An 18,921-nucleotide genomic window follows, 5' to 3' on the forward strand; every position below is an offset into this window, starting at 1 on the left:
CATTATCTTGCATGTGGCTACACAAAGCTCGCAGCCAGCGGAAAGGAAGATCCACACACTCAAAAAAAGATGTATCCCATTTACATTAAATTTGCATTTCTCTCTGGCACATATAAATATGTGCCAGCAATGCATTCTACATTAATTGTAATTTCAGCTAGCAAAGATGCTTTTTGCTCCTATTTATGTCACTCAGCACTATTACACTGACAGCTAGACATAGACTTCACATTTACGGTACACACTGACAGTGATGTATTGACTGGCTTTATTATCAAGAGAATTACACCATTGGTTCAAGCAACAGCAAGACAATTCTGAGATGACTAATTTCCACACTTTCAATGGATGGCTCGGTCACTTCATAAAACCAACATTTGTGTGGACAGTATAAAGACAGTATAATGTGTTTACTGTCACAGCAGGCCATTTCTACAACAACAATGTCTCTGCAGTAAACGAGGCCACAACCGGAGTCACCATCCACGATGGCAAAAGGCCACATGCATGCAGGCACTGGTTGCCAAAGGGTGGAGCACCAGCTTCCTTGGGCTGTGAACACAACTTCACGCACAAAGCCACTACGATGAACTTCACGTAAACCTAGTCGTCCGTTATTTCAAGTGGCTGCTTGGTTATGAGCAGTCCTTTGTCATACAGCAGGCTTGCCAGTTCAAGCCTGTCAAGTGGGTTATCCAGAGGGAGGTCGTCCACCTTGAGATACCCAGGGTAAGCATGCAAAAGTGCCTCCACGGCAGGTGCTTGATCCTCTTCCAAGAGAATCCACTGTGGATCACGCCCCTTGTATCTTCGGCTGTTGTCGAAAGAGTGGTACAGGCGCACATCCTGCTCTTCTACAACGAGCCTGGAGGTATCAGCATGCCATCATCAGTCAAATTAAGGACTACTAATTGCAAATGTTTTCACTTGTGGTTAGTGATTAGAATCACATAGTGCGTGTGTGTTGGCAAAGTAACTGCAGCAAAGTTGTCAGTCTGGTCACTGCACCGCCTTTAAAATTTAACAGCATTTGCATATCACAGTAACAGATGATGAAGATGTCCTATAGTGTGTTTAACAACGCCTGGTAAGGTAGACACTATCTGCACAACTCCTATCAAAAGTGAAGCCACTGTGTACATGATTACAGCTACGCCAGATATGTCTAGTTGGCCTCCTGTTCACCGGCAATGTTCAAAAACTCTGGAGGCGGAGGTGAGCTCTCGTCATCATTACCACCCCGTACTCTGGTAGACAGCCAAAGACGCAACGCATCGCATGCAGGAGTTGGCCAAACTCAATTCGTTTGACGAGAGCTATACACTTAGTCATTCTACATAATAGGCCGTTTTGTCGTCTCAACTTGGCAATTTGCTTGCCTTCTCTATGTGCTAGAGTGAAGCATTGGCGAATGAAGCTAAATGCATGGTCCAATATAGCTGGACATTTACATCAGTAGCAGCTTGAGAATCATGATGTCTATGTTCTGCATAGTCTTCAATATCTGCTTCTTGAATGCAATGCCAAAAATATGCAGAATGTGCGAACGCTTGGATCATGATATAATAAAGAGCCCTCAGAAAGTACAGCACACATGAGCTGCCTCACAATTTCCTCATAATTGCCTCATAATTCAAAAGACCTACCTGACTGCATTCCTGCGAGCGAGCCGCACTTGGACATCCGGATCCAGCTCCTGTACATTCACAACTTGGCCAGAGTGCCAGTGTTCACCAGTGTGAACACTACGCCTACGTTCCTCTGCACAGTTCAAAAAAAAAAAATCCTCAGTAATTGCTTACACTTCAAAATTTTAATAGCAATCATCACTCTGTGGATCACAAACTGGCCCTTGGTCTGTCATCAAAAAACGATTCATTAAAAAAAAGAATCCTCATTAAACTTAAATTATTGAGACTTAACATCTTAAAGCAACTGGCAGGTTATGAGGGATGCCACAGTGGGAGCCTTCAAATTAATTCGGCCACTTGGAGGTTGTTTAACACACATCCAATGCACTGTACGTGAGCGTTTTCACATTCAAGCCTCGTCGGAATGCAATCGCAGTAGCAGGGAATTGATCCCACAGCCTCTCCTTCAGCAGCAGAGTAATATAGACACTGCACCATCATGGCAAGCCAAATGTCAAAAGGTTTAACACAAGGGTAAATGTTAGAAAATTTCGTGCAACAGAAGCAGCTGCTGCACGTGCTTTCTTGAAAGTCAACTCTGACTGGGATGCAGAAGTGTTGCCAGCTATAAAGAACATTAATATTTGCATTGCTGGAATTGGCCTTGTTTTACAGTCCCAGGAAATAAAAGAGCCTCTGCCTTTACAGCAGGTGGGTTCTGCCATTTGTCATCTGCTTGTTCTAGAAATGGGTGCTTTCATTCATTGTATGATTTAATTTAAAAAACATTTTAAAAGCCTCATGTCGCATTGCGTGACGCAGTTGCAGGTGACTGTTCGCCAGTCAAACTGCAAATATTTACTGTGGTGACTGTAGTGTAGCGTACGTCTTGACCACAGTGAAAGACACAGAGACCATGCTACAGCAGATGTGCCTGGAACAGATCGAGAAGGGCACGTGCCTTTTCACAATCCAATTTTTGATCTTCTGCTCTTGTAATTGCTTCCTATTGAATGGTCCAGACTCGCTGGCACACATCCACACAGTTACCCTATAGACGGGCTGCAGGAGCTCTCTAGCCATTTCCAAGCAAGCTCTGGTTCCTTTCACTTTTAGTTTTCTCTCAAGCAGACAGCTCTTACTGAAAATACTTTTGCTAAAATGTACTAAAATGTAGGCATTTTAAAACGAGACACAATGTTGAAAAATGTCATTTCATATTTGCTTTCACTTATGCTTTATGCTCTTCACAATTTCCAAGTAAGGCTTTGGCCACAGCAAACTTTGAAAGCCTGGAATCAAGCATTACCAGGTGTTTTTTTGCAAATAATCATGCACAACCTAGCCAAAAATAAGACTTGCCCTGATGAAGAGAAGCCCTTCTATTGAAAGGTTTGTGCTTGGCGACATCATCTATTCGACCACTGTTGATCATTTTAAGTCACCATGTTCCTGTGGCCATCTGTCCTGTCTAAGTTGTTAAAAAGTAGCTTTAGAGGCCTGCCTGTGCAAGATGCTGCAGCAGGAATTGGATGCTCACCCTGTGAAAGGAGCGGCGGCAGCGCTTCGTGCAGGTGAGCTTTGCCACATTGGTCAACAGCTGCGTCAACAGGACAATAGTTTACCAACTTCTCCACCAGGTGTCGCACTTTTCCCAAGAAGGCTTCACGTGCATCGCTCACCTGCACAAGTTAAAGAAAATGTACATTACCATAACTCCCATTCGTATCCAGACAGCTTCAAGACCTTCGCATAGGGTAGATACTGCAAGAGAACTAGCATCACTGGCTTGCGATGTCACGCTAGTCAAACACAACTCCAATCATCTCTTGAACTGTCACCTTCTCTATACTTCTCTGAAGCTGCAGCTACCACAACTACCCACCAGCTGTGATACAACATTGCTGTGCCAACTGGCTGGATGCACCGTTTTTTTCGCATCTGAATAGAGAGCACACATCCATGAAACAGTTGCAGGTGTGTGGAGGTACTTGAACAGTTTCTCTGCATCTGTCTCTGCTACAACGACCAGTACCTACTCTGTACCATGTTAGATCAGTTGGACTCGGGAACACTCTTCGTGACAAGGGCACCTGAACTGTGGCCATGTTTGTCACAAGCTCGTAAAGCAACATGTGCACTGCTGCAGTTTCTAAAGTTGAAAGACTTCACTGACCAGATGTTGAATATAACTGCGTTCGATAACCTGGACTCAAGAACATTCCTGGTGACAAAGGTGGCTACAAGCGACATGTGCATTGTTGCAGTTGCTAAATCCGAAAGATTTCATTCACCAAAGGCTTAAGATCATTCCATTAGGTAACATGAAATCAAAAACATTTGTGGTGACAAAGGTGGCTACATGCTACATGGCTACATGCACGACCAGCTCAAAAGTGACATGCACATTGCTACAGTTGTTAAAGTAGACAGCGTTCAGCTACCAGTTGTAATTTTGATGTACAGAACAGAACAAGAACATAACCAGTATTCTAGCTCCTTTCTTGTTTCTTTTGCGTCACATACAAAACAACATCGATAGATGCTGTCTTGTATGTCGCAGCTCCATTTGCAGGAGAAAGCGAAAGCATGTCTACACTGAAGTATATTACCACCATTTTATTGTGCTGTAAGTAACTTCACAAAACAAATTCATTCTGCCTTATGGGTACTGTTTATAACACCTGTTTCATTCAACATTCTTTTCATTCAAGCAAGGCTGGGACCACTTATTGGCACATGCATAGGCAAGTGTGAGGCAGAGTCTTTTTAAAAAGACTACAAATGTCACATGCACGGAATAAGCCGGTTCACTGATGTGCACCAATGCACCCCACTTTTGTCTTTGAGTGCTAGAGAAAGATTTTGTCACTGCAACAAAACATTATGAAAATATATTCTTGTCATATGATCTAGCAAGACAAAGGTGGTCATTATTTTCCTCCCCCCCACTTGTAATAATCGGAATATTGTTACTCAACCTAAATTAATTGTATGTGTCTAGCTCAGTGAATACATTTGCCCCCCCCCACCCCCCACCCCAAGTTGCCTGCCAGTTCTTAACCGTCATTTGCGCTTTCATATTTACACTCCCAGTATTTTTCAATGCTTGCTTTGGTAAATCTACTACAATCAGAACAATTCAACAAACACCTTCAGTGATAAAAGAAACATGGAAATTGTGATTGAAATACTAGTATTCAAAAAGAATTCAAAGCATTCAACACCACCTTGTCACAAGTACTGCAGCTTTACAAGCTTTGCTAATCTCCGGGTGCTAAGGAGACAGCCATTTTGTGTACTCGGAAATTGGCAGTTGTATTCTCTCCTTCCAGGCATTGGGAGCTAAGTAAGAATTTTAATCTGCCTTGAGTTTACCAGTGTGTTACCAGTCTGTTGCTTGTAATTTGGCAATATTCAGCTATGATACTCTAAGCTACACCTTCTGTGCACTGTGCATGGCAACATTTGAACAGCTGTAATGCAGCACACGCAGTTAATTCTACAAACACTGCAAGAAAGACAAATACGCATTTGTCCTACGCAATGTGCAGTACACTTGCTGTGACAGCTCTAGGTTTGATGGCCTAAATATGTGCCCTTTCACTTACACCTTTGTTTACTTCCATTTTGCACAGGAAGACTGTGGTCATTGAGGTGAAAAGCATATGGCTTTAAATCTAAAATTAAAATTTTTTGGCTTTACACCCCAAAACATGGCTATGAGAGGTACCGTAATGGTAACCTCTGAATTTGTTTCGACTACGTGGCATTCTTGGCACGCTTAAGATGTACTCAAAGCCCTAGCGGATTAGTTATGAAACGTTTTGGAAGGGACGCGCGCGCGGCTACGCAGCCAGATATCGGGAAAAGCTACCCCGCAAAAAAAAATAGCATGGACGCTCAATGCAGCGAACACTTGTGCCGTGTACCGCGTTGAAACTCTGCTGGTAGCTCGACGTCGGTGTGGTGCCAGAAAAGCGCGTAGGACCAAATGGCCAGGGCTTCGTAGTTGCTGCCTTGCATTGACAGCTGTCAAAATTATCGATAAACCCCTGCATTACAATTGGGCGACACTTAAAAAACATGTTGCTGACGCAGTCTCCTTACAGCGTCGGCCCACTGTTGCTGGTGGTGGCAGTGCGTGCCTGGCTTCATGTACTCTATTAAGGCATGGTAACAGTGCGCTGATACGAGACTGACAAGGCGCTGACGCCGACGATTGGCCGACAATTCAGCATAGTGTCACTGAGACCATTTGATCATAATAGGCCAACAACGACACAACCGAAGGGTGCGAGTTGTCATATAGTGCGACGGGCTTTCTTGTCAATGGCACCGACAAAATCAGCGTGCCGACCATGATAGCTAGATTGAACACAACGCCATCAGCCATTGAACCGACAACACGATAGCTGCAGCTCATTCACTTATAAATATAATTATTCGCACTCAAAATGGGTCGATATGTCTTCGAAGTTGAAATGCACGAGCTTCAGTCCTCTCATGCCGTGCACGTGAAGTTTGAGTCAATGTTGATCCTGTTTAGCGAGATTTGGGTTAGGCTTGACCCCGTCGAGTTCGTGCAGCCGCTACCTATGGAGCTGAACTTAAAAAATAAGCAGTCAGGACGAAGGAAACTGCTCTTATAGTTAAGTTGTGGCCCTACAGCGATTTGATAACTACGTACACAATAAGCGGCAAGCGGCGGCACAGCGCTGTGCCGGCATCTTGTACTTTGGTCACCGTTCCCGAACGCCGCCGGTCGCATTCCCATAGATGGTGGGCGTGCGTGTGTTGTTATACTGACACATTTCTTAGTTCTAGAGAAGCACTGTTTACCTCTGCGTCAAACGGGAAAGAAGAGAATAATCATTCGGTACAGCAGCATAAGCTCGCTCAGTTGCTAACGGTGTCAGCGATGGCATCCGCGGTTTCGCAAGAGAACTACACGGCCTATAAGTTGGGGCTTATGCCGAGCACAGTTGTCTCTAATAATCCTTTATAGCACATGCAAACTGTAAATATGATGAAGTTAAACAAGAGCAAGAATCAGTAAGTAGTAACAGCCCGCAATATATATGTGTCTGGATCACAGTTGCAGTTAAGTGACTCGGCCGCTCATATTGACTCGTCTCAGGGAGGAACAATGCGGCTCACATGCGCAGATATCTACGTTTTGAGATTATTTCACATCAGCGATGCACTGTTTCTACAATATCCGAAGCTAACAGCGATCTGAAGCTGTAGATGTAAACAAATGCACCGCTCTGGCAAATCCTACGTGGAAGGCTGCGCTCGAAGGCTTCTTGAATATGCGAAATGTTTAGTGAATGTGTAAAAGGAATGCAAAAAGTGATGTGCAATCGCAGGCATCAGAGATAACGAACTCTAAGACAACCACGTCAGCAGACGGAACTCGGCGCGCCTTCATTGGCCGCGCTGTTACCACAACAGCGCACTCGGGCCTATTTACCCACTGTAGTCGATGGGTGAACGACATGCTGCCCCGGAGAAACCATTAATAATTAATCGCAATCCACGAGACGCACAACCGACGCGCAATCAACATGGGCGCAGGTACACAAATCAACCAGCGAAATCCCCAACACACTCCCAAAACGTTTCCAGCGGCATGCGTCAGAGGGCAGCACAGGAACATGAAAGAGGCGGATTGTATCAGTTCCCGATTCTCAACCTGCAATACAGCAGTTTTCATGGAAATAGCAGCAAATTGCTCACTTGAAAACGTAGTAGATTTCATGCTGCAAGGCCCTGTTTCAAGTTGCACACACACTATTTAACAACGAGCAAGCAGACAAACATTACAAACCACATCTGCATTGGCCACGCCCATGTAGTTGAGGTAACCTCTTGGTAGAGATTTCCTGTACTCTACATCTTCCTCCATGGCCAGTTGCAATGCTTGGGGGATCATCTGAAAGAGAAATATTGAAACAATTATGAAAAATAACAGAATGCCAACCAGAGGTGCCTGAAATAGTAGATTACTGAAACAATTAAGCTCATTGTTTCAAGCCTTTTGATATAGTGAAAAAGGCAGCTGGAAACATATAACCCCTCAATGATCACACACTGCTATGATCACTGTCTTTAATTTTTCTTTTCTTTCCTCAAATGCAGTATAAAGGAGGCTATATTATAGGCGCACGCATGGTAACTGCAAGCCAGCGCCACGCACAGCATTGCTTGAGTGAAAAAGGCAGACAGAAACATTTCCAAGATATGTGAGAACTTGTACCAAACTAATTAAACTAACCGCACAAAGGTAAAGCATTTAAATGCAAGAGAAGAGAAAGGACGAAATACGGCACTGTATCAATAGAACAAAGGAAATCATTGAAACATCCGAGATGATACGTTGCGACACCAAATGCTTCACCAATTGCTCTATCTGAGAAAAAGCTTTCAAACTTGGAATGCAGAATGTCCATAAATATCATAGCATGCATATCGTATTGGCTTTGCCAACTTCTTTTTTTGGTGCCTTTTGTGTATATTTTGTTCATATCACTTCCGTTTTCTATTTTCTATTTTTTCATCTCAAGCATTTCATTTTGTTAAATTTTTTGTAGCTGCCCGTGAGTTGTGTAAAAGCATCCGTGTCAAAAAGAATGAACTAGTTGGAAGTCAACATTGTGTTTCATCCCCTTATATTCTCTGGTGTCCAAGATTTACTTTCACACTGTTAGTTTAATTATGACCAGCCAACTACTAGCCCAGGCTTGCACCCTATTTTACCAAACTGCACACATTACGACACCAAATCATCTTTTCTTGCATCTTTTCCATCTCGCCTTGGCTTGTTTCCTGCCACTAAAATGACAGGGACGATGGCCATATATTCATATACCTGCACAAAGTATCTAATGTCTTTTGATGGGCTACATAGGTTGTCCGATTAATGTTTATTCAAGCAAGCAGGCTTCCAGCAAAGTACTGACAGTTGAAAACTATTTTGCACACACACAGTAAAACTTTATAGACAGGCAAAGCAGACACGTACACACGCAGCACCCTGTGGGTGTCTGCCTCGCTTGCCTCGTCTTTTGTGCTATTCCTTGCAAAGATGTTGCCGTACCAACTAGCTCGAATTTAGATCTTAGTAAACTGTAAATCATGTGTTCTGGGTGAAAGGCATGAGTAGCAATCACCTTTTGCAAATACATAAGTAAAGACGTACTGTTCACCAAAAGTGGTGGTTTTCCAGCTAGATGCTATGCATACAGCTGGTTCGAGACCTATCCATATTAATCAACAAAAACAGTGAAGCCAGCGATACAGCAAAACCTAGACATAACGAAAATGGATATAACAAATTATCGTGTACAACGAAGTAAATTAAAAATTTGGTTGGCCACGCTTTGTTTTAATGGGCTGACCTACGGCTATAACGACATCAAAACTACAAGATCCAACGCAACATCAGATATAGCGAAACAAATATTTGCTCCATTGTACTGTGTGGTTCAAAACATGTTTCTTGGGAGGCAGGCAATTTTGGGGGGACATGGCTGCTTCGCATGAATCAGAACTGAACATGTTGGAATCTATGAGCAACAGCATTCCTGGCATTTACAAAATACGTAGCATGCTTGGCACTGTGCGAAAAGCACTATCGCCCATAGGTTCTAACCTGCCGCGGTTGCTTAGTGGCTATGGTGTTGAGCTGCTAAGCACGAAGTCATGGGATTAAATCCCGGCCACGGCGGCCGCATTCCGATGGGGGCAAAATGCGAAAACACCCGTGTACTTAGATTTAGGTGAACGTTAAAAGAACCCCAGGTGGTCAAACATTCTGGAGTCCCCCCCACTATGGCACGCCTCATAATCAGAACGTGGTTTTGGCACGTAAAACCCCATAATTTTATATTTTTTTTTACACTTCCGGTGCCAAGCCATCAAAATCTCACAAAAGTGATCTTATCGGCGAAAGGAACTGACCAAGAAAACGGCCCCGTGGTACCGTAAACTAGAATATACAGGCAGCGTGCCAACCGACGCATGCCGCATCTTGACACACAGAGTGGTGTGCATGGCAGAGCGTTGCTGCCCACTAATGAACATGTCTAGCAAGCGGTAGCTCCAAACACGGCCTGTCTGGATGTGCGCTCCAGACCAGCCATGCTTCAGTGCACAACACGCTTCACCACTATGCACCTTCAATAATCAGCGACTGCAATCATGTCTTTTTCTTTTTTTTAAATAAAATAACATTTCCAGGTGAGCTAGCATTCCACGTCATGCATCAGAGTCTTATTCGCATGCAATTGATCAGTTGGTGGGCGGGAGTGATTTTTTCTGGGCTCTTGACGTGGCTGACACGCTGCCATATAGCTGGGAGCAACCACACGGTCCAAGTGGTCCGACCTCCACATGACCGAGTGGCCGACCTCAGCAATAAAGGCAGCACAGCACCACGGGAATGCCATCACTTGTTAACATCAACGAGTCTGTTGCTATGCACGCGAAAAGTTTTGGAAGTCATTTTATCTCAGAAAGTGAACGACCGAGAATGCCACCCTTCCCTGGGTGGCTTACAAGGCAGACGAACAGTGTCACGCTTGGATTTCTCTCATGTGGACGCAATGTCGAATTTTTGCTTTAATCTTTATTAATATGTATGTACTTTTATAAGTAATTATCAAATATAACCAAGTAGCTTTAGTGGAAGCTGCGACTTCGTTATAAGTTACAACGAGGTGAGACTGTATGAGGCAACAAGTGGGCAGTTATTTGCTGCGAAGAAACTATGCATTGGAACATACCCTTTCAAAAAGGTCACCCCACGTGTTCCGTTGGCATGTAGAGAGTGTTAGGTGCAAGGAATGGACGTCATCAGGGGTGTAGGCCTGCGAAGACAGCAATCAAAGACACAATGCAATGCTGCAACATTATGCACCATTTAAGTGTCGACAAAAACTAAGACACTCGGCCACTAGTAAACAATGTTGCTCAAACATTGGTTACAACAGATAGTTGGTTGAGAATTGTCGAGCTTCTCCCTCCTACATTTTGTCCCAATGACAAAAATACTATTTTGTGGTTTGCATGAGTCACTCTGAAAGAGCAAGTATTTTTCTCTCTAGCAGAACTTTTTCACTATTTCGGTCGCTACAAGTATACTGCACCAAGCACACACACAAAGTTACCGAATTGACAAATCAACACAACAAACATGTTTAAAGGGACACTAAGGCGAAACAATAAATCAGTTTAGACTAATGAAGCATTGTTTGAGAACACTGCAGGCAGTCATTTCAAAAAAATAGTTTGATTATTACATGAGAAAATGAAGGTCCAAGTATCAGTATTTGAATTTCCCGCTGAAACCCCAGTGCCGGTACGTCAGTTTGACGTCAGGGATTCCAAAGTATGCTTTCGCATTTGGGCCGCGTTGGCTGAATAAAGGTTCCCGAAACTTGGCACGTTTAATATTTGGTTCCTTTAGAACACAATCTAGTTAATCTGTGCCGCTATATATAATTAGTAGGCCCTAGAAGATGCCATCAAAATCCAAGATGTCACAGCCACCAGGTGCGGGAACTTAAGTAGGCGCCGCCACCCGTATTTCGTTCTTGCGCTTTTTCTGGCTTACCAAACGTCTTATCGTTGCAAGAGTGGTGTTTTTGGTGTTGTAGAACGGTAATTTACTGATGCAGAAGAAATCATTTTTCACTTTAGTGTCCCTTTAATGTGTATAAGAATGAACCCATGTTGCATACAGTATTTTCATAGTGTGGCACCAGAGCTTGACAGGTCCCTGTACCTGGTGTATGATTCCACGAGGAAAATAGAGCAAATCTCCTGGCTCCAAGACAGCCTCTAAGATTGGCTCCCCCACTTCTTCAGGAGAGAAATTTTCTGAAATTAAATCAATCACAAAACAAGAAAGTTAAATAGTGAACAGTTAGTGAAACAGCATTAGTACATGATTACTTTTGACAGTCGAAACCAAGCTATGTTAATAGCATGAAGCCATGATTACACAGCGGAAGCTGTTATTAATCCTATGAAGCAATAAACAAACAAGGTAAAAGACGCTTCGACAATGCCACATGAGCTGAAGTCATACTCTCTGACATCACCACTGACGATTTGTTGTTGGCCAACTTACTGGTGACTGCATAAAGAGGTGTGCTTGGTAATGAGAAGCATGTCCGTTTGCATGAAGATGTGTGCATTACGCTGCCAGACGAAATGACAAGGGCATAGATGATCTGTACAAGTTTGGTGCGAGTTCTCCTAAAATGTTGTGAAAACTTATTTGAGTGAGATGATGAAAATAGCAGTTTCTGCGCAGACTTAGTACAAGATACAAATGTGCGTAGCATATTTCTTTGCTAACTAAAGGCATGCATTAAGCCTTTGTTTGTATTTTTTTCTTTTATTCGATAATTTGATATTTGGACTACAGTCAAACCTCGTTTAGCAAAGGTGCATCGGACACGAAAGCACCTTCGTTATATGCGCCATTCGTTATAGGCGTATATTCGTTACATGCCAATGTCGGCAAGAAAGATTTAGGATTTACTTTGTTATATCCAATAATTTGTTATGTCCGTGTTTGTTATATAGACGTTCAACTATATTCATACATTTCCTCCCGTCCCATAAAACCAAACTAACTTCTGAAAGGGCCACTTAACAGGGCTCCAATCCATCAACGCTTTCTTTCCATTGCACAAAAAAATTCCATGCACAAAAAAAATCTGTAGCAAAATGGGTGTGCACTTGCCGCTTGAGAATCGTGGGAGCTCTTCAGAAGGGTCCCTGTTAAATAAACAAATAGCCACCACTGATGAATGAAATCACTGGATTAGTGACGAACCTAGTGAGCAGAGGAAACAGCACAATAATGCTGGTACGACAAGTGGGGGTCAAACCTTGGAGCATAAAGGCGCCAACACTTTCGGCCTTCCAGCTGAACAACAAAGGCCTCAATGTCATCGTAGTGGGGAGCAAATCCTTGGGATCCGGCTGGAGTCAGGTACCTAGGGAACAAGTAATGGCAGGGGAGCAAGAAAAACCAGTAGCTATAGCATAAGACAGTCTGGAGTTACGGTCAGCCATACATCAAGTGCATTCAAGAGCTAAGGTTCGCAAGCATAAAAAAAGAGCTTGTAAATACTTTTACAGCGAAGCTACTAAGAGGAGTTCCTCAGCCGTTTTTATGCAGCTGCGAAGGTCAGCGTGCAGATACGTGCTCGGTATCAAAAGTCAATAAAAAAACAGCCATATTCACGAATGTTTACTTCGAGACGTAATTCAATCAATCAATCAATCAATCAGAATTTATTATTAGAAGTTGGGTCGCATAACAAGAATTTAGTATGCAGAAGGAGGTCCCAATTATCAATGATTATAAAAACAAAAGTTGCATTGTGCATACCATGTTCAAATAGACATTGGCACGGCTTTTTGTAGCCAGTAACTAGTAATTTTTGTTTCTCCCATCGTGTTTCATTGGCTCCACGTTGGTGGTCAGCTAAGAGTTTGTACAGATGTGGCCAAAAGGCATGGTGCCGTAACGCCCCCTCGATGGGAGTCGTCACTAAGAAGAGCCAGCAAAAAAGGCTTGAGGACTTTCAAAGGCTTTGAGAACAGTCTTATACAAACATCTCTGTTGTCTTTGATTAATCAGTTGCTAGATCGGCATATATGTGCAAAGGCTTAGATTTTGATAAAACTTGTAAGTTTGAATAAAGAGATGTTTTCCGGGAGTGTATAAATTTTTTTTATTAATGAGAATGCTTGCCGGTCACCACCTCAGAATATATTCGTTTTCGGAAATGCATGAGGAAACAAACAAACAAAAAGCACAGAGAATGCCAAGTCGCGTCTCCCAACAATAATATCTGCAAAAATGGTCAAGGTAGGCAACAGCTGACTATGCTGACAATGTACATCGAAAATGAGCCAAATAATTTGAAAGATACCGCTTGATGAGCCCACCTACAAAACCTCTGGAGCAAGAAAAGCTGCATAACATTCTGCAAAACCAGCATTCCACTGCCGGAAACATCAACTCTCCTACACTACAACTTCATGTCTGACAAAATTATAGTGTAAGTGCTTGATGTTCTGATCTTGTTTGAAAAATGGTTGTACCTCAAGTATGCACTGCAGGCCATTACTACCAAACTAGATGTCACAAAGCACCCACAGCAGCACCACACTGTAGCAACACATTAACTCACGTCACACTGTTTGCACAGCATGTCGTCAGCACTCATTATCACACGAGAGGAAAATGGGAAAACATGCTTGTCTGAAGTGCGTCGTTTCGTAAGTTTATCACATCCATTTCTGCTGCTTTAGCCAACCTACATGTATACAAAAGCGATACCCCTAAAAATTGTTGAAATAAAATCTTTCACCACCGGACACCTGCCAATCTCTGAATAAAGGGGGGGAAAAGATAGTCATAAAAACAGCCAATGACATTAACATTTATGCACACTGCACCTGCTGTGGCTCTTGAACAAAATGACTGACTGCTCTGCCACTCTGAATGTTTTATCTGGCCACTTCTTATAAGGTGTGTAGCACTTAAGAGAGCAGCACATACACTGCAGAAGGCCGCAGAGGGAGTGGCCACTTACATGTTCGCACCCACAAAGCTGCCAAAGAACTCTTGCAGTACAGAGCAGAGGCGCCAGACGGCACGGCTGTACGTCTGCGGATTGAGCAGGCGTACCGAGCAGCCCTTCTGAAAGGCATCCCAGACGACTGCAGCATGGGCACGTCCATCTGGGTTGTGCGTCTCTCGCTTGCCTCCCTCATAAGTGGTCAGGTCTATGTTTTCTGTGAAGAAGAGGCTCCGTTCACGAAGGATCCGGTCCAGCTGACTGCAGCTCATGAGGCCCTGGTAGAAGTCCGACTGGTGGCGCCGAACAAGCATGGGCTTTTTCTCCCACAGCTCCCTGCAGATGCGGCAGACTTGTTTACAGTCAAGGGCAAATTAAACACAAACAAGTTAGAGATAATTTGAACGTGCTCTTTCATTTCTGCTTTCGCCAATACATGTAATATCTGCACAATTTCAGCTTTTATGCCTAGTGTGGGGCCTACACCAGCTTTGGCGACTAGAAAAGCATCCTATGATAATGTAACGCATGAAGCCATCCTTGATGCCCTGGAAAATAATGGAATAGGTGGACGCATGTTTCGGTGGATTCGGAGCTATCTATTCAAAAGATCCTTCTTTGTGCACAGTGCAGATGGCCGAACTGCTGACCATTACACTTACCGTGGCGTCCCTCAGGGTGGGGTTCTTAGCCCCACTTTGTTCAACCTTGCAATCCTTGGCCTTGCCGACGTTCTACCACATACAGTAAACCTTTCCACATATGCTGACGACATATGCATATGGGCCTCGGCAGTTACACGTCTCCAGGTGCATGCACGGCTCCAAAAAGCAGTGACCCTAACATCATCGTACATGCGTGCGCAAGGCCTCAGCATTTCGACCGAGAAGTGCGCCTTAGTCGCCTTTGCCCACAAGCCCATGACCTGGTACCCCATTTCTATTGACCACCAGCCAATTTCATACGCAAAAACTCACCGATTCCTAGGCGTTATTATAGACAGAGACCTTTCATGGAGCCCCCACATCACATATTTGAAGAAGAGGCTTACTTCTATCTCCCATATACTAAGGTTTCTTGCCGGTAAAATGTGGGGCACATCCGTGGCATCTATGCTTCAACTATACAGGACGCTCTTCCTAGGATACTTGCAATACAGCACACCAGTGCTGTCCAATGCTAACAAAACTAACATCCATGTCCTACAGAGCATTCAAGGCCAAGCCCTTCGAACATGTCTGGGGCTACCTCGAAATGCTTCAACCGTGGCAACAACTGCCACCGCGAGAGACCACCCAATAAGGACCTATATAGATATCGACGCACTCCGGGCGCATGTTCGCCATATATCCAGAGTCCCTGACCACCATCTCGCTCGATTGCCTGAGAAAAGACCCAGGGCAGCGTTCTCCAGATCAATTGCGGCTAACCGGCACTCTTTGTCTTTGAGGCACTCACCCGCAACAAGAACGCCATCCCCTATGTGGTGCTTGAAGAAGCCTCCTGTCTACCTTGCTGTTCCAGGAATAGTGAAGAAAGCTAGCCTGACCACCGCGGCTCTCAAGCAGATCACATTGGAACTTCTGCATTGTTCATACGCTAACCGAATTCATGTTTACACGGATGGTTCCGTTTCAGAAAATTCTACGGGCGCCGTTGTTCTACCATCTCAATCGGTCGTCATCAAGTTTAAGACATCACACGTAACGACATCTACAGGCTCTGAACTGGCCGCTTTTCGCGCTGCTGTCGAATACATTGAAAAAGAACCGCCCAACAAATGGGCAATATTTTGTGACTCGAAAGCAGCCCTCCAGAGCTTGAGAAGTTTACGACATGGCAATTATGAACAGCTGGTGCCACAAATCAACGAAACCTGCCATTGCGCTTCTGAAAGAGGACATGATATCATATTTCAGTGGCTGCCGGGTCATTGTGGCATCGTTGGTAATCACCTCGCCGATGACGCTGCCCGACGTGCCCAGGCTGGCTCACCGACACTCCTTATACCTTTATCCAGAGTCGACGCTGCAAGAGAGCTTCGCAGTCTTGCTCGTACAATCACGTTAGGTTGCTGGCATACACCACAGAACTCTAAGTGTCGTTTACACAGCCTCGACCCATCACTGAAACTTACATTACCAGCGAAACTTCCACGACGTGACGCAACACTGCTGTGTCGGCTGTGGGTAGGAGTAGCATTCACCAACTCCTACAGCTATTGTATTGGAATGGCGGATTCACCAATGTGCGCTAAGTGCAAGTGTGAAGAGACCATCAATCACCTTCTGTGCCACTGTTCTCGCTTCGATAATCAACGCGAGACTCTCCAGTGTGCCTTAAATAGACTGGATGACAGGCCATTTACGGAAGCGAAGATCTTGGGAGCCTGGCCTCACAGTTCATTGGCCCAGAAAGCAGTTCGAGCGCTTTTTCGCTACCTGAGGGCAACAGACTTGAGTGCCCGACTATAGACATCCTACACCTAAGTTCTCTCTCTCCCTCTTTCACTCCCCATTCCCCTCCCCACGTGTAGGGTAGCAAACTGGACTCAGTCTGGGTAACCTCCCTGCCTTTCCATCCTCCCTTCTCTCTCTCTCTAGAAAAGCATTGGTGCGAGATTGTGCTCCCAAGTTTATCACTTGCGAAAGGTATTCTACTTTGGAATTTCTTGTTCATGCTTCTTCTGTCCACGACTGCTACTCGCTTGCATACATAAAAGCACTGATCCCAGCAACACTAGAAGTAAGCACTAAATTAGGCTGTGCTGATAACTTTTACAACTTCAGACCCAAAGTTTTCTTGATGGAAAAAAAAAAGTTTTCCTGATCTGACCATTCTCACACGCAAACTAATGACCATTCTCACACGCAAACTAAGGCAATGCTATCATTGCAAGGCACTCCACATATTGAAGCTCCTTTACAAATTAAGGTAGCTTTTGTGAGAGGACACCACAAAAATATTAAAAACAATTACCTTTTCCTTTTGAATGCAGTAGAATTTGTTATGGTCTAAATTACCTAGCCGGAGACGGTGTTTCTTAGAATTTGTGGTGCCACACGAAGCGGGCACAAAAATTTTAACACAGTGCCCCAACCTGCCTCACCTTCACAATGTCCTCCACCGTACTAATCTGCTGCACCTCAGGAAGCTCGTTCACTTGCTATTTCGAATTTCCAGCCTACCAACAAAGGTTCACTTTACAGTTCGCTTTCATGCCCTTTGAAGAGCTCATATGCTACAAGCATGTCAACTGATGCGTACTTTATGCTGTTTGCTCCCCACTGTGCCTTTCGAATGTATTTGCAAAAGATAATAATAAATATTTAGAACAGAACGCCGAGAAAGTTGGTGGGACTTCATGGTACAGAAAGGCAGGCATACAAGACACTGACCACAAGAATGCGAGGATGACACAAATACCGACTGTCAATTGAAAATATCCAGTGTCGGAACAGAAGGAAGACACAAAACCTATCTGTGCATGCTCAAAGAAAGGCAGTACCGACTTGGCACGCGCAGATAGGTTTTGTGTCTTCAATCTTTTACGCTACTACGTGACCTGCCAATTGACAATTGGCATTTATTTTGTTGTTCTCCTCGTGTTCATAAGACTGCCTAGCCATAACACAAACTGAATAGTTGGGTCCTTTTACGTCGATAGTTGTATGCGCTGTGCCGCGAATTTATCGTTCCAGTACTCACCTGAAGAAGCGCTCTCTTTCAACCGGCTGAATGAGCCAGTCGAAACAACGTGCGGCAGCAAGTTCACTGCCTCCCGACACGATCGACGTCGCTGCTTCCGAGCCATCGCTAGACGTGGAGCCGTTCAAGCCGTCATAAACAGCGCACTGCTCTTCTTTTCTGACCTTGCCATTTTTCTGTAAAACCGAAGCAAAAGAAATCACTGCTTTTCGCACTGCGCGCCCAGTGAACCACCTTACGAGACAAGAGAGACCACTACGCGCTTGTGGGCAAGGAGGGGGGAAGCAACAGCTCCGTTAACCTTTAATGTGACATAGAAAAGTACCTGAGGCGTATTTGAGCACCTCTTGCGACGTTGACGTTTATCTGCGAGTTTCCCGGGAGAACGGGCATCGGGACTTTTGGCAAATTTCTTGTTTGTTTTCGTTCTCGCTTCCTGCAGTAGATTGAGCAATAAACGCAGAACGTATTAATCCCCGCGCCGCAAATGGGTGGTTCAACATGAAAAATGTAATGTCATCACTAGCAATATGAAACAAATAAAATAGCACACAGAGTTCACAGTAAAAAGGATTTAGCAACATTGCGCCATGACATCTATAAGTTTGTCTCACCTTCCGCTTTTTGTACACTGCAATCGCAGATTCCACTTTTCTATTCATTTCGGGTGCGCGCAAACGAACCACGCTTTAAACACGTGCGCTAAACTAGCAGCCACGGCTGGCCACAGGGCGACGTTTGTCAAGCGGAATCGACGTCTCTTCAATTGGGAAGTATCGCAGTCGCACACGTTAGCAGTCAGTGAGCTTTAGGACGCATTCCACAACTGTTTATATAATGGCTGGGCAAGCGTCGTTCTGTAACAACACACGAACAAGTGCGACAGCGCAGTGCAGCCGGCTGCACCACAGTGCATGTTGTCAGCTACGATTTGGATCGACTTGTCTTCGTGTAAGCGGTGTAGGTGGTCA

At 44.3% G+C, this 18,921-nt stretch overlaps 1 protein-coding gene across 1 annotated transcript; it reads right to left on the minus strand.

Moving 5' to 3' along the window:
• Nucleotides 1-251: 251 nt before the first annotated feature.
• LOC126533153 (bifunctional lysine-specific demethylase and histidyl-hydroxylase NO66-like) lies at nucleotides 252-18,871 on the minus strand. Its single transcript, XM_050180426.2, has 12 exons — nucleotides 18,565-18,871; nucleotides 18,276-18,386; nucleotides 17,951-18,126; nucleotides 14,258-14,578; nucleotides 12,539-12,646; nucleotides 12,391-12,425; nucleotides 11,422-11,516; nucleotides 10,421-10,504; nucleotides 7,465-7,569; nucleotides 3,172-3,313; nucleotides 1,647-1,761; nucleotides 252-865 (listed from the first exon to the last, which is right to left on the minus strand). Exons 1-12 carry the CDS (start codon nucleotides 18,610-18,612, stop codon nucleotides 604-606), a joined length of 1,602 nt encoding a protein of 533 aa, XP_050036383.1. The 5' UTR covers nucleotides 18,613-18,871; the 3' UTR covers nucleotides 252-603.
• Between the last annotated feature and the right edge of the window lie 50 nt (nucleotides 18,872-18,921).

The sequence above is a fragment of the Dermacentor andersoni genome, chromosome 7, assembly GCF_023375885.2.
Source record: "Dermacentor andersoni chromosome 7, qqDerAnde1_hic_scaffold, whole genome shotgun sequence".
Classification (NCBI taxonomy): Eukaryota; Metazoa; Arthropoda; class Arachnida; order Ixodida; family Ixodidae; genus Dermacentor; species Dermacentor andersoni.